We start from the raw sequence: 20,667 nt of genomic DNA on the forward strand, positions 1-20,667 counted from the left end.
AGAGCAAAGCTCCTGCCCCCAAGGATCTTAAAGTCCAGAGGAGGAGGGGACACACACATGGCCAGGAAAGAAAGAACCCCCCCTTGAAGCTGATATGATGGTCCTGCCACACAGTCTTCCGCTGGCTCAGGGTGAAACCCCGAGATCCCTCCTGAATACCTCCATGACCCACATTTGACCTGCTGGCAATTACCGCTGTCTGCTTACAAGGTATGCATGGAATACAGGGACGTGCCTTCCCTCTCTGTCACTCCACCCGAGGCTAGTTGCAGTCCTTGCTCCTAAGGGTCATTGTTCTACTCATTAAAATGGTCTCTCTGCTGCCACCTCCCTCTTCCATCCTGTCTGTTATTATCTGGGACACCAGAGTGACTCAGACTAAGAGATAGGCTTTGCAGTGTTCCAGATCCCTGACAAGTCTAGCCACCCCTCCCCCACCTGCAAACTCAGTTCTCACACTCCCTTCACCAGGCCCTCCCTCTAGTCCTTCAACCCCTCTGTTGCACTCAGCGCACTCCTACCTCAGGACCTTGGAGCACGTGATATATTGTTCCTGACTGTTCTCCACACACGCTATGATTTGAACGTCCCTCTAAAACTCACACTTAAATTTAGTTAGCAATATAACTGGTATTGGGAGGTGGGGCTTTCATAGGTGACTGGGCCATGGAACAGTACCCAGTCCATGGCTATCAGAGTGCGTTTGTTACACATTTGACTTGATTTCGTCTCTGTCTCGTGGGCACCCACTTGCCCTTCTGCCACGTTGTGACTCCTCGTGGAAACCATCGCCGGATGTAAGTCCTTAATCTTGGACTTTTCAGCTTCCAAGACCACGTGACAAATACCCTTCTGTTGTTTATAATTCATCCAACTTCTGGTATCCAATCCCAGCCACAGTAAAGGACCCAGACAATCCAGATTGGGAGCACAGGCAGCTTGATTGCTAGAGGAGGAGAAGCTAAGGTGTGAAACAGAGAGGCAGAGACAGAACGTGGACTGACGTGTGGGCTTGCTACATACGGAAGGCAGCCCCCGAAAGGGGTCAGAGAAGGCTAGGCAGATAACCTGGCCAAGGAGACAGATTTAGTGCCAAACCTTGGATTAGAGCCTGGAGGGCTTTTCTTCCTAGCTCTGCCCACTTATCCCTGAGACCCTCCTCTGATGCAGTAACAAAGCTGGGTAATGGTCAAGAACTACACGTGCTATGCATAGGGCTTGTCCCATATGGAGTCCCGGGGCTTTAATTGCAGAAGAACAGAGTGACGAATAGGTGCTTCATGGCCTATCAGAAAAGGCTGGGTAAGGTTTGAAGCTGGAGAGAACTATCTAGAAGACAGTTCCACGACTCACCCTCCAGGGCACTGATATTGACATTGAGGGCTTCCACTTCATTGATGACCATGGGACAGAGCTGGACCAAAAGAAAATTTTGAGAAATCACGTTGCCATGTTGAAAGGCAAGCCTTCTGCTGAGACGACATTATCCCTGTTGCCATGACAATGCTCCTCTAAGTTAGCTGACGCTCTTGGCCTGCAACCTCCGCGGGTGTGGGCAGTGTGTCACTGAGTGCCGCCCGCTGAGCTGCAGAGCAACTGAAACCACACCCAGCTAGCCCACTGAAAGAGCCTGGCTCTCCTCTCTGGATGTGTCGAGGCCTGCGCTCTGTCCACGGTGTTGGCGTCACACCTGAGGAACCTGCTGCGAGAGCGGCTGTGTCTTTGCTGACTGGGCGCCACTGGCTCCCATTGCATCAGCAACGCTAAGTCCTGCCTGGAGTGGCTTCACTTTCACTGGGGCTAATTGGAGAGATCGTGAGATTGGGGATCCGCTGAGGACTCTGTTGCCCCCTCTCCCTCTCCTCTCCTTGAGATGTGGTCTTACTTAGCCCATGTTGACATTTAGACTTTTTATGTAGTCTAAAATGACCTTGAAATTATGATACTTCTGCCTCCACCTTCCAGGTGCTGCATTATAGGGATGCCTTACCCCGTCCAGTTTATGTGGTGCTAGGGAACAAAACCAGGACCCCTCATGCATACGAGGCAAGATCTTTACCTTGAGACATCCTCAGTCCTGTTTCTACCTTTCCGGAGGGGGTGAAGGCCAGCAAAGTAGACTCCGGAGAGACTCTAACTAATCTAGCTAAGTTACAAACACTGGTGTGTCGGCACATGCTCGTCGATGCTCACGCAGCATGGTGGTTTTAGCAGAGGCAAGGCAGTCAAGCCCCCGGAGTCGAAACTATCAGTATTCTGCTTTCATACTCTATCATCTACAGCGTGGGAATGGTTGTTATATCTACCTCACTAAGTTGTGAGGAGAAACTGAAATAGTCTAGAGAAGACTGCTTATTAGCTCAGGCTCAGTATTTGGTACGTCTGCTGCTGCCTTTTTTTTTTTTGAGACAAGATCATATGTGGCCCAGGCTAGCTTCAAACTTGCTGTGTAATTGTACATGGCCTTGAACTTCTCGTCCTCCTGTCTCTACCTCCCAAGAGCATTCTTTTTTTTCTAAAAAATAAATTATTTATTTATTTTATTTACATGGGTGTTTTGCCTGCAAGTATGTCTATATGGGGGATTCAGATCCTGTGAAAGAGGAGTTACAGACAGTTGTGAGCTGCCATGTGGGTGCTGGGAATTGAACCCGAGTCCTCTGGAAGAGCAGTCAGTGCACTTAACTGTTGAGCCATCTCTCCAGCCCCTTGTTCCCAAGAGCATTCTTAATGTATTTCTTGGGAATACTTGTTATCACCCTCCCCATTCCTCACCTACCCAAATCTTACCTATATTTCAAGGCTCAGTTCCCTAAATAAACACGTCTTCCAGGAAATTTTCCAGTTCCCTGAACCCCTTCAGTTCCATCTCATTATCATGTAACCATGTATTAAACTCAAGACCTGGTTCCGTTGTTGTTTTACAAGTCTAAGGATTTTTTGTTTTGTTTTTGTTTGTTTTCTAAATTAACCAATATTTGTTTCTTTTGTTCTCAGTAGTTCCTACTTTAGCTGGGTCTTGGATGGTGCTTAGCATACAGTTAGTGCTCAATAAATGTTTATGATAAAAATTATTAAAGTATGATAGGCCCACCGATATCATTTGACCTTAGTTGTCCAACTTCTGAAGACTCACCATTTCATTCAAATTCCTCAAAATGGGTTTCTCCATGGGCTCAGCAAAGGAGTTATACAGGACACTAGGAAAAACGAAAAAAGGGAGCTTATCAGGGGTCAGGAAACACCAGCGGGGGAACTTCTCTGAGTGGTAGCCTGAGGCTCCACCAGGCTGCTGTCACTCACCTAAGGCCTCCAGAAAATGAGACTCGGGCATGGCTCACTTGGACATAGCAGTCTTGGAGTTCCAGGACTGGATGACCAACGTTATTACGGGCGAGGACCATGATGCCAGTAAAGTAGATTCCAGAGAGAAACAGATCAGCAGCTCCTGAATCTTGGCTATATGGAGAGAAAGGGAAAGATTACCCAAATCTGGGCCACACATGGAGATGGGTCTTCTAAGTTCTTTCGGGACAGGGACTTTGCCGTGTTCCCACCAGAGTCTCTAGGACTGACAACAGACTTAACAAATCACGTGGCGAGCGTGGAAATGGACAGCTAGGGGACCCTATACATAGGTCATTCCCAGTGCTCTGGTGCTGAAAGTGGCTAAACAATGGCAGAGCACCACTTATGTACAGGATTCAGTTTGAGAGAGAACACCAGGTAAACATCTGGGATGGGTGAACACGGGGAAGGGATGCTTAGACTATGGCCGTGAGGGAATGGAGCATGTGTCACTGAAGACTTTGCAAGGGCCCTCCACAGAATAATTCCCAACACATGCTGCTAAATTATCAAGGAAGTGAGGAAGTATATGAATCTATGTTGATTATGGAGAAACAATCTACAATCTATTAGCTTGGGAAAATGATACATAGATAATAAATGGTTGTAGTGTAGCCTTATGAATAATTAAATGTATTTATTCTGAGGTGCCAATCAAGACAGACCTAACCATTACACTACATCAATGACTTGTCCATAGAAGTTGGTTTGTTGGTATACCTTGAGTTCAACTTTTCTTTCTCTCTCCTTCCCTTCTTCTTCCTTCTCTTTTTATTTATTTATTCCAACCATGTGCATGGAGGTGCCTAAGAAGAGGACACCAGAGCCCCTGGATCAGTAGTTACAGGCTGTTGTGAGCCACTGTGTGGGTGCTGGGAGCTGAACTTAGGTCCTCTGCGAGAGCAGTCAGTGCTTTTACCCACTTAGCCGTTTCTCAAACCCAGCTCCTTTCTTTCTGTTCTTTTTTCCTTCCTTCCCTTCTTCCTCTGCTTTCTTCCTTTCTTTTTCTACTCTCTTATACATGATCTTATTCTGTAACCCAGATGGTCAAGAGCTTACTGCAGAGCCCAAGCTGGCCTCCAACTAGTGGCAGTCTTCTTGCCTCAACGTCTCAAAGGATTTGAATTACAGAAGTTGAACCACCACACCTGGCTTCAACCTTTTACTTTTTTCTTCTGTTTGAGGGCACAGAGACCTTTTGATTGGGGAAGAGTGAGGCTCAAACACCATCCTCCAACCTCCATGTGAGACAGGAAGCTGTTTCCCATCAGTTGAGCCTGCAGGTGGGGAAAATGCACTAAACATCTGGTTTAGATCAGTGGACCTAAAATGTGGAAAATATGGGGAATTTCTCTCCAGATAGCTGGGCCTCTAGTCCTTAGGATTTTTGTTTTTGGAGGGTGATTTTGAGACAGAGTCTCACTGTGTAGTTCTGGCTGTCCTCTGTAGACCAGGCTGGCCTCAACCTCACAGAGATCTTCCTGGTTCTGCCTCCCTAGTACTAGAATGAAAGGCATGCGTCATCATGCTGGGATCTTAGGAAGTCTGGAATGCTTGGTTGCTCTGCTTCTATGGGAGGGTGCCTTTCCTCCACCTTCCACCTCCCTTCTAAGCAGGGGTTTCCTGCATCAACTCTCACCTGGTAGCGCTCTTGACAAGGTATGGATACAGAGAGAAAGAAGCCTACACTGAAAACAGCAGCGCATTGTCTGCATTGCCCCCAGAACAGAGTGGATGTCCGTAGGATACTCACAAAAGCGGAGCCCTGACTTCCCAGTTGGCGCTGATGTTGGCAGTGCCGTGGTTGCTCAGTGCTCTGATTCCCACCCCAGGCACAAAGGCCAGTGATGTATTTGGCATCGAAAAGGCTTTGATTTTTATGCTGTAAAAGAAGAAGCGGGAAAGTAAGGGCAACACTTCTGAACTTCCTAAGGAGAGCAAGGTTGGAGGCTGGAGTTGCCCTGAGATTGCAAATTCCTACAGAAGAAGGGGTCTTCCAGCTCCCTAGCGGGGTGTCTGGGTACGGCCTCATCCGTTTTAGCAAGATGCAGTTGAGGGAGGAAGCAATCAAGTTTAAAACTAAATTCGTAATCAAATGATCTGTTTCTCAATTTTTTTTTGGTGTGTGTGTGTGTGTGTGTGTATGGTATATACATGCCTGTGTGTGTTTGTGGTATATGCATGCCTCTGTGTGTGTATGTGTGTGTGAGAGTGTGTAATATATGCATGCCTCTGTGTATGTGTGTTATATGCACGCCTATTTGTGTGTGGTATATGCATGCCTATGTGTGTGTGTGTTATATGCACACCTATTTGTGTGTGGTATATGCATGCCTCTCTGTGTGTGTGTGTGTGTGTGCGATATATGCATGCCTATGTGTGTGTTGTGTGTGTGCGGTATATGCATGCCTATGAGTGTGGTATATGCATTCCTCTCTGTGTATGTGTGTGTGTGTGCGCGCAGTATATGCATGTGTGTACACACTGAGGCCAGAAGAGGACTCAGGTGTTCCGTCCTACTGCCTCCATCTTGTTTCCTGGAGACTTGGAGGTAGATTGTTGGCCAGCAAAGTGATCCTCCTGTCTCTGGTGCCTACAGGGCTTGTGTTACAGGTCTATAAAGCCCAGCCTGTGTTTTACATGGGTGTTTGAGATTTGAATCAAGCCCTTGTGCTTTGGTAGCAAGTACTCTTGTTCACTGAGCCGTCTCTCCAGCCCTTTGGGTTCCTTTAAAAACAAAAATAGGCCCAATATTGCCATCATGGTTTGTTTGGTTCTTAGACCAGTTTCAGCGTTTCTTTAAGGGGATGACATCAGTAATTCTGAAGAAGCAGCTGCTTTTCAGGGGATGGTCAAAGTACACTGCCAGGCATTTGACACACATGTCAGCTGTATCCCCCACTTCCACTCACTGGGACAACAAACATGCCTTCCTCCTACTGCTGTCAGGTACCCCTACATGGAGCTGAAAAGAGTTAGCTTCTGTAAGAATCCCTGAGTGGTCGAACAGGTTGTCTCAGGGACCCGTAAAGCAGTGGGCTTGCCTGTAATCCACGGAGATAGAAGATATATGTGCAATGACAAAGTATTGTGATTTGGGCGATTCCAAACTGCCCAGCCTCTTGGCAACCACTCGACAGCGCAGCTCAGTTTGGCCCTCCCAGTATCCCTGTAGGCTTCTGGTGTATGTGCAAACTCCAGCCAGAGATAAGAAGATAAGAAAAGCCCATAAGTCATACATAAGCAGTAGAACCAGATCTGAAATCCTCTGCAATCTGACTTCGGACTCCTAGTCACTGGGTCATGCCACTCCGTGTATTGTACAATGAGTATCTGACCCGGAGCCAAGGTTTGTACTAGTTGTACAACCTTGAGCAAGCAGCTTTCCCTCTTTCAGACAATGGTCCAAAAAGGAGTGCTACTCACAGGGAGGTTGGGAAGAGGACATGGAAATGAGGTAATCCACACCTCATTGCTGCACAGGACGAAGGCACTGCTCTGGACTGAGACTGGGAAAAGTCTAGAAGAACATACACGCACTAGCTGACGAATGAAACCGCTGTTTCCCTTCCTATTCACCGTCTCCCACCTGTCCGCTACTGTACACACCTGAGTCCCACCGTGAAAAGAGAATCAGCAGAGGTTCAGAATTATCAGTGCTTTAGAAATATGCTCATTTGACACCTATAGTCTAACCCACTCTCCCCTCCTCTCCCCAAGCCAGGATCTCTCTATGTAGCCGTGGCTATCCTGGAACTCACTATGTAGATCTGCTCTAGCCTTCTATGTGCCAGGATTAAAGGTGTATGGCACTATGCCTCATTAATCCATTTTTATAACCATTACAGAATACACCAAAGTCCTTCTCTAGGCTGTTTCCATCATATAAACAATGCCGTATAGAAAACCCTACTACACATAAATTGTGGACTATATTTTCCCAGGGAGGATCCTGAGGAGTAGAAGTCCCGGGCCAAAGACTAACATACTGAGATGGTTAATGTTGATTTTTCAATTTGATATGATCTAGAATCACTTGGGAAGCAAACCTCTGGACATGTCTCTTAGAAAGTTTCTAGACTAGGCTAACTGAGGTGGGAAAAAACCACTCTCAGTGTGGATTGATATGTCTTCTCCCAGACAATCAGCAATGCTGAACTTTTGTTTGCATTTCCTTGTTGGTCTTTTGTGTGTCAGTTTTGCCCTTGAATGTGACACAAAGCTGAGGTTGATCTTGAACTCCTGATCCTCCTGCCTCCACCCCCCAAGTGCTAGAAGTACAGGTGTGTACCACCGCACCCGGCTTATGCAGATCAGGAATTATAAGCATGCAGCACAATAGTCAGCTAAGAGTCAGCGTTTTAAATGAAAACGAAGTAAAACAAAGTAAATAAAAATGTAGTTTCTCTGTTATACAAGTCACATTTCAAATGTTCAGTGCCCATGAATGATTTAGATAGCACAGGATTAAAATTATATTGATCTATCTACTCACGCCAGCAACACGTGAGAATGCCCATTTCTCCCCTTCTCCAGAACTTATTATATAGCTTTCCCTGTACTTTTCTGCTGTGTCATCACCACTGTAGGTAAATGATTATCTTTGGAAATATATATATATATGTCCGTCTCTCCCACAAACTATCAAGGGAGAGGACTTATATTCACTAGAACATTCCTTGTGTCTAGAACAAAGCCCTGAGTGAGGCAGCTGTTCAATAAACACATGCTGACCAGCTGGCTTTCTGCAGGTGAGGAGATTTGCGAGGAACGTTCCCTGTGCCAACTCCCTTGCAACAAAAATACCTGTGGGTTTTATAAGGGGTTGTCATTAAATTAGGGGGATTATTACTGCAAAGGGTTAGAGCAATAGACAGCTGGGAAAGCATTGGGGAAAATGATGAAACATAACAGCTCCTTAGGAAGCGGCTTCTTCTTTCCCCTTTAAGATTGATCACCAGTTTGGTAAACACATCTTCTCCCTCCTTTGGGGATCTTACTGGATCCCAATTGCTGTCTGAATATCCATTTCCTCTTCCCTAAATATCCTGGACATGCGACTAAGTTCTGTTCATTGTTGTGTAGATGGCATGTGGTTAAATGTTAAAGCCTCAAGCAAAACCTCAAGAATGAGAAAATTAACCAAGCTTCTAAGAGTCTTTCCCCAGTGCCTTTCCCCCTTCTAGCTACATGAAATATACACCAGATGGTTGGAACCATAGACGCTGTCTTGGGGCTTGAGGCAAACTGGGGAACAGAAGTCAGAACTCAGATGGCGAAGCAGAAAAAAGATAAAGAAGTTAGGGCTGCTAAAGTTTTCTCCACTGGTTTTGAGCCCTTGTGATATAAGACAATGCACTATATATCCCTTACTTTGAAAAGTTGTACTTTACGTAGTCAATCTTCAGAAACTCAAGAGATTCAGAGCCTTTCAAATCTGGGATGACAATTTCCTTCGCCATTTCTTCCATTATCTTCATCCCAACCTGAACACCTGTGAGGAAAACAGGAAGTGTTCCTTTACATAAGGAAGATGACAGTGATGTAATATCTCTAACCCTACAGACGCCAGCATTGAGTAAGACCTGATGCTGAGGTAAGAGAACAGCCTCCCGACAAAGGGGGTATTGTCTCTGCTTCGCATACGGAAACTCTGCTCCTCAGAGAGGTGAAGGACCTTGCCTGAGACCACAGGCTAACTTGAGGAGAAGTTTTCATTACATGGCCAGGGCTGGGATGGACACAATAGAAGATATCCTTCAAAGGATGGTACAGTTGTTAGGGACTGTGGACCCCCAGACCCTGAATTTCCTGTGACCCCCTGCCTGCCTCAGTAAACAACTTGTTTCCCTGTGCTTGCAGCTGCTCTGAGCACAAGACCCTCAGGAGTTCATAATGGCAGGAGAGTGGTTTCTGGTGGGCTTGCAGCTGAGAGTTAGGGCATGGCCATTAGTCAAGAAGACCCTATATAAGCTGCCCTGGACACAATAAAGTGAGCATTCTTGGGGCATTCTTGGCTCTCTCTCTGTCTCTGTCTGTCTCCCTGTGTGTGTGTGTTTCAATCTCCAGGCCCTTGCCCAACTCGCAAACCGTACCATAGCGATTCCGCATAGAGCAAGCTTTGTGCTACAAGTTGTCCCCAGGCACGTCTTTCAGATGTGAAAGATTATTTTTCATCTAGGAAAGTGTGGGTCCTGGAGATCTATGAACCAAATTCTGGGCCGTGTGGCTCCAGAATCTAGGCTATGGCCAATTTCACAAAGTTATTTCCATTCTTCTTTCTTTGCAGATTATTTGAACTCAGATGTTTCGTGAAGGGATCCTGAGTCTTAGGGAACTACTGAACCACTGAAATTCTAATAAGAGACAGTGAGTGGTTGTGTGGGTATAGCGTTCCATTTATCGTTGGAAAGGAGTCACATTAGATTCTCCGCAGGACCCCAAACTCAGAAGAGGTGACTGATTACTACTTCTGATCTGTCCAGGAACAACTCACTCATTTCTTTGTCTGGAAGCTTCCCAGTACACATTTTTCTTAGCTTGTGTGTATGTGTGGGGAATATCTTGATAAAGGTAACTTCCAGGACTGGCTAAATGGCTTAGGAGGTAAAGAGGCTTGCTGCCAAACCTGTTGATATGAGTTGGATTCCCAGAGTCTGCACGGTAGAAGGAGTGAACAAGTCGTCTTCTGGCCATCTCATGTGCACTATGGCACACGTACCGACATGCACACACACACACACACACACACACACACACACACACACTACATGCAATAAAATATTAAAGTAAAGGAATGCGACCTTGTCTTGTTTCCTCACTTTGTGTTCAAGTTCATTTCAGCGGTTCCATCCCCTCTGGAGAGGAGGAGCAGACCGTAACCTATAAAATGCTGCAGATACTGTTGTCATCTAGACAGAGCATGAAGGGGTTGACGGTAACAACCAAAGGCCACATTAGGCTTAGACTTGAGCCCTGACACTGTCACTCGCTAGCTTGTGTGACTCAGCCTCAGCATCATTCCGTTTCCTCGTCTGTGACATGGGAATGACAGTGGCCAAGAAGGGATCTCTTCACACATAGGAAGAGGATGGTCACTAATATTTTCTAGGCATTTCGTTTCACTAGGCCCTGTTCTCAGTGCTTCATACATGTTAATTCACTCAGTTCCTACGACACCCGAGAGGTGGGTACCACTATTGCTTGTTCCTCTTTGATATATACCCAGCAGATGCTATTAATAATGAGCCCAGAAAAATCATGCACTATAAAAATATGGAGGTGTATAACTGGTAAGGTTAAGCTAATAAGAGTTTGTTTTTTTTATAAATATTTATTTATTTATTTATTTATTATGTATACAATATTCTGTCTGTGTGTATGCCTGCGGGCCAGCAGAGGGCACCAGACCCCATTATAGATGGTTGTGAGCCACCATGTGGTTGCTGGGAATTGAACTCAGGACCTTTGGAAGAGCAGGCAATGCTCTTAACCTCTGAGCCATCTCTCCAGCCCAGCTAATAAGAGTTTGTGTGGTGTGCCTGTATGTGTCAAGACTGTCCCCACAATAGATTTAGTATATGATTTAGAGGATCGTAGATTTCCTCCCTTTGTGAGACAGGGTCTCAGTGTGTATCCCAGGTTGGCCTAGAAGTTACTATGTAGACCAGGCTGTCCTCAGAGCCACAGAGATCCTTCCTCTGTATCTGGAGTGCTAGGATTAAAGGAACAGGTCATGATACTCTTTCTAATGTATTTTTATTTGGAGCCCTGATATTGTGGTGGGGGTGGGAAGAAGAGAGAGAGAGAGAACAGCTGTGTGTTTGAATATACCTTCCACCAGGGTATTTATTTTGTGGGTAACACTTTCTTCCCAGGTGTCTGGTACAGCTTCATAGGGGGTTAGATTTTCATTTCAGACCCAGTTCACAAACTGCTGGTTTGGAACATGGGCTGCATCTAGAGCACTTATGGCCTGACTCCTGAATGTATCCAACTCACCATAGTCTAGTGCACGCTGGGTGATCCTTGCCTTGATTCCAGGATTAGCAGTCTGGGAGGAGGAGACGAAGAGATTCCACAGGAGGAAGCATGCCCAGAGGACTGGGACCTGCTTTGTTCGCATCTGCAGTGAATCAACAGTTAAGAGTTCCTTTAATCCTTTTACGTCATCATCGGCCAGTGCCACCCAGTGTTTCTAGGCTTTCTTATTTTCATTGCTTAACTTCTCCAACTGTACCTATCCATTGATGCCTTCACCCATCCATCCATGTTCTGTATTAAACATAGCAAAAACATGTTGTAGATGTAGAGATGACCTGTTTCTCACAGATTAGAGGGTGAGCTGGATGTTTGTACGAACACACACACACGTTTATAACACAATGCAATAAAATAGCCCTGGTAGGCATATACCCTGGAAGGGATCCTGTGTGGGATAAGGTGTGGAACAAATACATTTTAGAACTAACTTATAAGTCATGTAGCTTTATGGCCATGAAACAATCTTTCATCTGCTCAAAGACTACTGGTAGCTCCCCTTTATCTGCAGGACTGGATGTAAGCACTTAGCATGGCAGTCAAGATCTCATTTAAGCCAGGCATGGTTGCGCACACCTGCAACCCCAGCATTTAGGAGGCTGAAGCTGTAAGATCAGGAGTTCAAGGCCAGCCTTGGCAACTTAATGAGTTCTTGAGACTCTGTCTCAAAACAAATTAAAACGTCAAAACAAGCAAACGAAAATCTTCTTTCATTGTTTCTGTATTTCTCAGCTGCTATACCCCGTCTTCAAGGTAGGTGTTCCAAATAGCCTACTCAGAACCATCGGCTTTCTATTCATTGATTTATCAGTCCTCACACACCTGTGAGCCTTTGTCAATTCTCCGTGTGTGTGTGTGTGTGTGTGTGTGTGTGTGTGTGTGTGTGTGTGTAATCTCCTATTCCCATTCCTGCATTCAGTCACCCATCCATAGACTACTGGGTGAATTCATTCTCCCGGGTCAGCTCCTCTTTCCTCTGTGACAATATCCTCTTCTCTGCCTTTCATGAATGCATGGTTCATTACACCTCCCTGCCACACTTTCATAATGAATGTGTCTTAGTCAAGGTTTCTTTCTCTGTGATAAAACGTCATAATTAGCCCTGTACCTCCAGACCCAATCCACAGGGTCATCCTTAGCACTGCTGTGAGATAATGGTCTGTACCCTGCCACTTGTATTTTAATAAAATGCTGACTGGCCAGTAGCCAGGCAGGAAGTATAGGTGGGGCAACCAGGCAAGAGGTAGAGGCAGGGCAATGAGAACAGGGGAATTCTGGGAAGAAAAAGGATAAAGTCTACACTCATCACCCAGAAGCAGAGGAAGCAACTTGAGAACACCTCACTGAAAAAGGTACCAAGCCACATGGCTAACACAGACAAGAATTATGGGCTAATATAAGATATAATTGTTAATAAGAAGCCTGAGCTAATAGGCAACCAGTTTATGATTAATGTAGACCTCTATATGTTTCTTTGGGACTGAATGGCTGTGGGACCAGGCAAGAATAATGCTGCATAGAACACCAGTGGCAACCTCCCCTCCCCCATCCCCACACTTTCTATGGATCCCACAGACACCCCCCCATGCCTCCCTCCTCCCACCCCATTGTTGCTGTGTCCCAGTGCCCAACTTGGGTTGACACTCCCTTCTCAACCACAGGCCACTTGAGATCAAGGGGTTACAAGTTGGAAAGGAAAAAGTCAAAGCATCATTATTTGCAGATGATATAATAGTATACATAAGTGATCCCCAAAAATTCTACCAAGGAACTCCCTCAGCTGATAAACACTTTCAGAAAAGTGGATGGATACAAGACTAACTCACAAATATCAGTACCCCTCATATATACAAATAACAGACTGATATAGAAATCATGGAAACAATACCTTTCACAATGAACTCAGATATTATAAAACATCTTGGGGTAACTCTAACCAAACAAGTGAAAGACCTGTATGACAAGAACTTCAAGTCATTAATGAAGGAAACTGAAGAGGATATCAGAAGATGAAAAGATCTCCCATGCTCATGGATCAGTTGAATTAACATTGTAGAAATGGCAACCCTACCAAAAATAACCTACAGATTCAGTGCCCAGCACAATTCTTTACAGACTTTGAAAGGACAATGCTCAACTTTAAATTGAAGAACAAAAAACCCAAAATAGCAAAATGATCCTGAACAACTAAAGAAATGCTGGAGGTCTCACCATCCCTTATTTCAAGCTCTTCTACTGAATTATAGTAATAAAAACTGCATGATACTGGCATAAAAACAGAAACTTTGACCAATGAAAGTGAATTGAAGACCCAGACACAAATCCATATATGAACATCAGATTTTTTTATAAAGAAGTCATAAATACACACTGGGAAAAAAAAAGACAACATCTTTAACAAAAGGTGCTGGTCAAGCTGCATATTTGCATGTAGAAGTAGACAAATGATCCATATTTATCACCCCACACAAAACTTAAGTCCACGTTGATCAAAGACTTCAATATGAAACCAGATACCCTGACCCTGATGGAAGAGAAAGTAGGGAATAGCCTTGAATGTATTGGCACAAGAGACAATTTACTGAACAGAATATCGATAGCTCAGGCACTAAGAGTAACAATTAATTAATGGGACCTCATGAAACTGAGAACCTTCTGTAAGGCAAAGGACACCATCAATAGGACAAAATGACAGCCTACAGAAAGGGAAAAGATTTTTATTATCTCCACATCTGAAAGAGGACTGATCTCCAGAATACACAAAGAACTTAAGACATTAGACATCAAAAAAACCAAATAATCCAATCAAAACATGGGATGCAAAGCTAAAAAGAGAATTTTCAATAGAGGAATCTCAAACAGCTGATAACACTTAGTCAACATCCTAGCCACCAGGGAAATGCAAATCAAAACTGCTTTGAGATTCCATCTTATACCTGTCAGAATGGCTAAGATCAATAACACAAGTGACAGCTTGTGTTGGAGAGGATATGGAACAAGGGGAACACTCCTGCATTGCTGGTGGGAGTGCAAACTTGTATAGACACTATGGAAAACAATATGACAATTCTTCAGAAAATTTGGAATCAATCTACCTCAAGATCCAGCTATACCACTTTTGGTTATATATCCAAAGGATGCCCAGTCTTACCACAAGGACACTTGCTCAACTATGTTTATTACAGTTTTATTCATAATTGTCATAAACTGGAAACAACCTACGAGTCCCCCAACAGAAGAAAGGATAAAGAAAATGTGGTACATTTACCCAATGGAGTATGACTCAGCTATTTAAAAGAATGACATCATGAAACTTTTAGGCAACTAGATAGAACTAGAAAAAATGGTCCTGAGTGAGGTAACCCACACTCAAAAGACAAATATGGTACGTACTCACTTATAATTTGATATTAGCCGTTAAACAAATCATAGTCAATTTACAATCCACAAACCCAGAAAAAAATTAAGTAAAGAGGATGGCTATAGGGAGTATTCATGGATCTCCCTGGGAAGGGGAAATAGAATAGAATTTATGGGTGGACTGAGGGCAGGTGAAGACAGAAGTAGGAGGAATCAGGTGGGGAGATGGGATGGAGGGAGAGAGTTCGGGAAGACAGCAGGAATTGGGGGGCATTTGGGAGTGATATGGAAACCTAGTATAGTGGAAACTCCCTGGAATCTATGAGGGCAACCCTAGTAAAGACTTAGCAATGGATGATAAGAAGTCTGAAATGGCCATCTTTTGTGGTTATAAAAGCCTTCCAATGGTACGACGAGGCTGGATTTTGTTGAGTTGTTGGCCAAAGGAATCCCATGGAGACCCCCAAACAGTCCAGACTGGTGCCTGGACAGAAGGTCTTTCTCTGAAAACTGAAAACAGGGCCCCAGTTTCTGAGGACAGCATCCACACAACTCATTGGATGTAGAAAAGGTTGCAAATGTTTCTTAACTTCTACATCAGTTATGAGACCTCATATGGAGTTGTAACCCTTAGCTTAAGAAGCTATAACCTAATCAATATTTAGTTACCGATTTACTGTTGTTGTCTTCTTCTTACTGGACATTTTTTTGGCTTCACAAGGAATGACTTTGTCATGCCAGCACTTCTGATAGCAACTGACGCAGGGCAGGCAGTGCGTAAATATTGAATGATTGATTGGATGAATGATTCACTGTCTCCTTCACAGGCTATGAATTGGGTCACATATTCCTACTTAACTCGGGACAGTCCTGAGGCCTTGGTATGTGATACGCATGGCCCTGCATTGCGATTGCCTCTTTGCTTCTCTGTCCCTTCATCAAAGGGGTGTTTTACTTCTGAAACTTCAGAGTCTAGCACAAGGCTTAGCTCAACGTAGACGTCCAGAAATACCTTGTTGAGACAAACATACTCTCCAAGGAAAGAAAACATTGTACTCATTGCTATGTCACCTATGTTTGGGATGTAGAAGTAACTAATTGTTTGCTTGTTGAATTGATGCCACCCCGTTTTCCTCGTGGCTGAATCACAGATGCCAATCGCAGCAGTGGTGTAGACTTATTTCAATGACAGCCAAATTAATACACACACCACACACACTCTGACTCTTGTTTGGGGTGCTTACAATCTGAATTCACAAAACCACATGAATTTAAAACAAATCCAGCAAGGTGACCTTATGGAGGTGGTCAAGACGGAGGCACTTGTGAGAGCCCTGTGCTCAGACAGAAGGAAGGACCTGGCCAGATAAGGGTTAGACCTTGGGAGCACTCTGAGTGAAGAGAAAGAGGTGGGGGTGCTTGGTTAATGGAGCTGAAAGTCTGGTTGGTGGTTTGTAGGTTTAGTGGTGAGATTGTAGACCTGGGGTGATGTAGGCAAGTCATCCCGGGAATAGCTTGTACAGGACAGAATAGGGTGATTAGGGACTGAGGGCCTCCAAAAACAGTGTGATAGGGAAGGAGGGGCCTCCAAGGCTGTTGCGACTCTTTCTTGGGCCTTTGGGTAAAAAGGAAAAAGATATCCCTGGTTGGAACCATGTGGTGTTAGTGGAGAGCATATTAGAACAATAGAATAATAACGTATGGTTTGGGGGGAGTGAGGGCTACCTCACCTTTCCTTTGAGCTAGTGGTTTTTCTCTAGCACATAAACTACCAAACCCACATAGCGGGTCTGTGCTTGGATTGGAATTTCCTGGAGGGCCATGAGGGTTGGAAAATGACTCTTGACTTATCGCCTAAGTCCATCTTCAGGTGTAAACCTACCCAGTTTGGCCAACCTGCTTGCATCTCTCACCCAGTTTCCCAGGAGCCTCCTCTGCGCATCTAACATCCAACCACAGCGGACCCTCCAGTCCCTAAACATGTGGATAATGTCCATCTAACACCACTGCTCATGCTGTTCTTTATCTAGGCTGCTGAAACTGTTCCCTAGAGGTCTGCTCTGTTTTATTATTTCTGCTTGTTTGCATATGTATTTGCGGTGTGTATGAAGGTGAGTATGTATTGCCACAGTGTGTGTATGTGTGTACTTGTATGTACAGGGCTGAAGTGATACCAAGTGTGTTCTTCTCCACTTTATTTACTTATCATGTTCAGCTCACCCAGACAGGGAATCCTGTCTCTCAAATGTCGGGATTACAGGTAGCCACTGCACCTGCCCAGCTTTCTTTCTTTCTTTCTTTCTTTCTTTCTTTCTTTCTTTCTTTCTTTCTTTCTTTCTTTCTTTCTTTCTTTATAACATTAGGGTGTGTGTGTGTGTGTGTGTGTGTGTGTGTGTGTGTGAGAGAGAGAGAGAGAGAGAGAGAGAGAGAGAGAGAGAGAGAGACAGACAGACAGAGGAGAACAGTTTATTGGATTGGAGTTGATTTTCCTTCCATCGTGTGCATTCTGGGGATTGAACTCAGGTCCTCAGGTTTGGGAGCAAGTGCCTTTATTCACTGAGTCACCTCACCATCCCCCACCTAGTCTTTTCATAGACTTGAGGGATCTGAACTCTGGCCCTCACACTCGTTGTGCTTTATTTACTGAGCCATCTTCACAACCCCCTGAAGGTCCAAGTTGAACATGTCCTTTCTGAAGACATTTCTGACTTCCTTAAGCTAATCTCATTCCTTGGTGAACTATAGATGAAAAAGTATATTTATTTATGTGCCTATGCTTACTTTCTTGAAAAGCGTCTGCCTCTCCTACCAGAATGCAAGCACATAGTTCAAACGCTCCAGACCTGGGACACAGTGGTTGATTGATAAGTGTGGGAGAATGGATCAATGAGTGAATAAAGGAGGTGATAGCTCTTATCTCATTCTGGATTGTAACAGTCCATGACAGAGATGAGTAGCCTAGCATTATAAACCAGTAGAGTACAGACACCCATCAGATGTTGGGTGCAGTCTTGCAACAGGGGCCAGGAGATTAGGTCTGGGTCACAGGGAGGATGGGACAATTTGGAATAGTGACACTGTCAGGGCACAGAGTGGTGGTTCTATTAGACTCTGAGACTAATAGACCTTTTGGTGTTTTATACTGGTACGGTCTTGTGAATCTATGTTGCAGTCCTGCATAGCTGGTTTTGATTCTGCAGAGCGATCCTTAGGAGGAGCAGGACTGAGACTGAGAGGAGATGGTGATGAGGATGAAAGGGAGATCCAGCTGATGGGAAGGCACTCAGTAGGAGAGGAAGGCCTCTGGCCAAGCAAGGGGTTATCTGATGGTCTGAGGAACTGTGAGGAGGGATAAACGGGTGCCAAGCTTTCATATAGTGGGAAGCAGGGGACATTAACAGCATCCTCTACTCAGGATGTAGGCAGACCCAGTGACTTTCTGATCTTCCAGGCTTTCTAATCCTGCAATTGTCCTGGTGGTTGGGTGGCCAAGGGATCCTGGAGAGCTGGGAGCATGGAGCATTGGGTACAATGTTTGCTATGCAAGCACAAGGACCTGAGCTTGGATGCTTAGCTCCCCCATGGAAGTCAAGTGTGACAGTGCACATCTGTACTCCCAGTGCTTATGAGGAGATGTTGGGTGTACAGTAGAAGCAGGAGGATCCAAGTGTAGCTGAAATGTGAACTCCAGATCAGTGAGAGACTCTACCCAAAAAATTAGGTGGAGAGAGTTAGGAAATACCCAACCTGTTACCTCCAAAAGATAGGAACACAAGGGTGAGAGAGCACACCCATACATATACACAGCATAGCGCATGCACGCACACACACACACACACACACACGGGAGAGAGAGGGGATGGAGAGGGAGAGAGACTGATTGATCGATCAACTGATTGATTGATTCTGGAGTGGAGATTATCCCCAGAGGGATGGGACGATGAGAGTGTAAAGGATGTCTCAAGACCTCAGATTGGTAGCCATTTACCAACTGGTACAGGATATTTCCATGTCTTACAAGTTGGAGGGGTCATATTGCTGGTGATCACATTAATATCACTGAAGGCCAAGACTAAAGCGGAAATATCAGTCTGAAATGGGCACCAGAGGGATTTTTGTCAAAGAGCAAATAATGTTTCATAGCAGTGAGAAGCCATAAGAGCCTAAGCCAACTTGACTGTATGAAAAGGAGGGAACAGGACCTCAGTAAGATTTTACTTAGATAAGAGAGGCTCTAGAAAAGATTGGAACAAAAGGATAAACAAGCTATGCATACATACACACACACACACACACACACACACACACACACACACACACAGAGAGAGAGAGAGAGAGAGAGAGAGAGAGAGAGAGAGAGAGAGAGAGAGAGAGAACATTTGTATGTGCACTTATGTAGTAAAACATCTACATGTCTCAGTATCTAACAGGGATAAAAATAGTGATAAATGAGTGTATTTTTAAAAACCAATCACAGAATTCACAAGGTAGATACTGTTTCATCTCCAATTTAAATGCATGGAGATGGAGATTTATAAGGTTTGAATGACTTATTCACCCCATGTGCATCTGAGGATCAAGTCTTGTTCTTCTGGCTCCTAATTCTAGTGTTATTAATTTCTTTTTTTAATCAAATGAGCTGATAAATGCTAGATTTTCATTTTTATCCAGAATTTTTTTTTTAGGTGAGAATTCCTAGGTGACATCTTCAGTGTGGAGAAGCTCAACCAGCACCAGGAGGTTTTCAAGTGTTTCTGAGCAACTCTCTCTTATTTTTCCTTGGGCACAAATGGAGTTTTAAGTCCTCATCCAGAGGTAAAACAGTAAAAGCTGTTTTGCCCCCTTGGCTAAAGTAAGTGTCTGAATCGGTGTACTTGGATGGTGATTCAGGAACTCAAATTGTGTGTAGAAAAGCATATTTCCCCTCCAGACATCTTAGGAGAGAATTAAATTACTGAAGTAGAAAGGGCTGGATTGTCCATAACTTTCAGTTGACTTGTTTGTCTGGGATGATGATTTATGGGCAGAGGAGGATAGCAACCCTGTCAGGCAAGGCGATGACTCTGGAGAGGCTAAGTAATTTGTCTGACAAGTAAGGGCAGGATGAGCTGCCTGCTCAAGAAAATGACCCAAGAGCGCTCACAAGCCCTCCCAGCCAGTAGCCTATTTTGCTTCTCAGGAACTGTTCCTTTCTAAGACTCAGAGCATATTTCCATAGCAATATTTCCTTGCCAACACACAGAAAGAAAAAATGCCCCTAGATTAAATGGTGTTATTCCCTAACACCAGGAGCAATAAAACACCAGTACACTTAAAAAAAAAATTCTGGATGCTCACAGCTCAGCTTCTCATTGCTATTATTGGCAGGAACCATGACGGATGTGGAAACCGTGATTAGGGGAGCGAGGAGTGAGCCAAACACAACATTCTCAACAGAGGCACACGTTGAAAACTTGAGTTCAATGGGTTGGAAGATGTCTCCACTAGGGTATCCCAACATCTGGGTTAAGAGAAAGGAAGACTGTTTATAAAAGTGTAAAAGAGGGCTGGAGAGATGGCTCAGTGGTTAAGAGCATTGCCTGCTCTTCCAAAGGTCCTGAGTTCAATTCCCGGCAACCACATATTGGCTCACAACCATCTGTAATGAGATCTGGTGCCCTCTTCTGGCCTGCAGGTATACACACAGGCAGAATATTGTATACATAATAAATAAATATTTAAAAAAAAATAAAAGTGTAAAAGAAATATAGGCAGAGTTGGTGAATCTTTCAAGGGATTCTATCCTTACATCCATAGTATAGCAAGATTTCCAGGAACAGGGGGCGCTGAAATTTTCTGCCAAGTTGTTCCTTTCTAAACACGGAGTTTCACACCGACAAGTTTTAGGGTTCAGACGAGTGGGAGGGCAGGTTTGTGGTA

At 44.5% G+C, this 20,667-nt stretch overlaps 1 protein-coding gene across 1 annotated transcript in view; it reads right to left on the bottom strand.

The window, feature by feature from the left end:
- Positions 1-20,667, bottom strand: part of Bpifc (BPI fold containing family C) — a 59,251-nt gene that overhangs the window by 23,644 nt on the left and 14,940 nt on the right. The window contains exons 4-9 of the mRNA XM_075954796.1: positions 11,350-11,473; positions 8,722-8,842; positions 5,102-5,230; positions 3,304-3,459; positions 3,137-3,200; positions 1,354-1,414 (exon numbers count right to left, since the gene is read on the bottom strand). Of these exons, the coding sequence (XP_075810911.1) occupies positions 1,354-1,414; positions 3,137-3,200; positions 3,304-3,459; positions 5,102-5,230; positions 8,722-8,842; positions 11,350-11,473 (655 nt within the window). The remainder of the gene's footprint in view (positions 1-1,353; positions 1,415-3,136; positions 3,201-3,303; positions 3,460-5,101; positions 5,231-8,721; positions 8,843-11,349; positions 11,474-20,667) is intronic.

The sequence above is a fragment of the Microtus pennsylvanicus genome, chromosome 20, assembly GCF_037038515.1.
Source record: "Microtus pennsylvanicus isolate mMicPen1 chromosome 20, mMicPen1.hap1, whole genome shotgun sequence".
NCBI classification, from domain to species: domain Eukaryota; kingdom Metazoa; phylum Chordata; class Mammalia; order Rodentia; family Cricetidae; genus Microtus; species Microtus pennsylvanicus.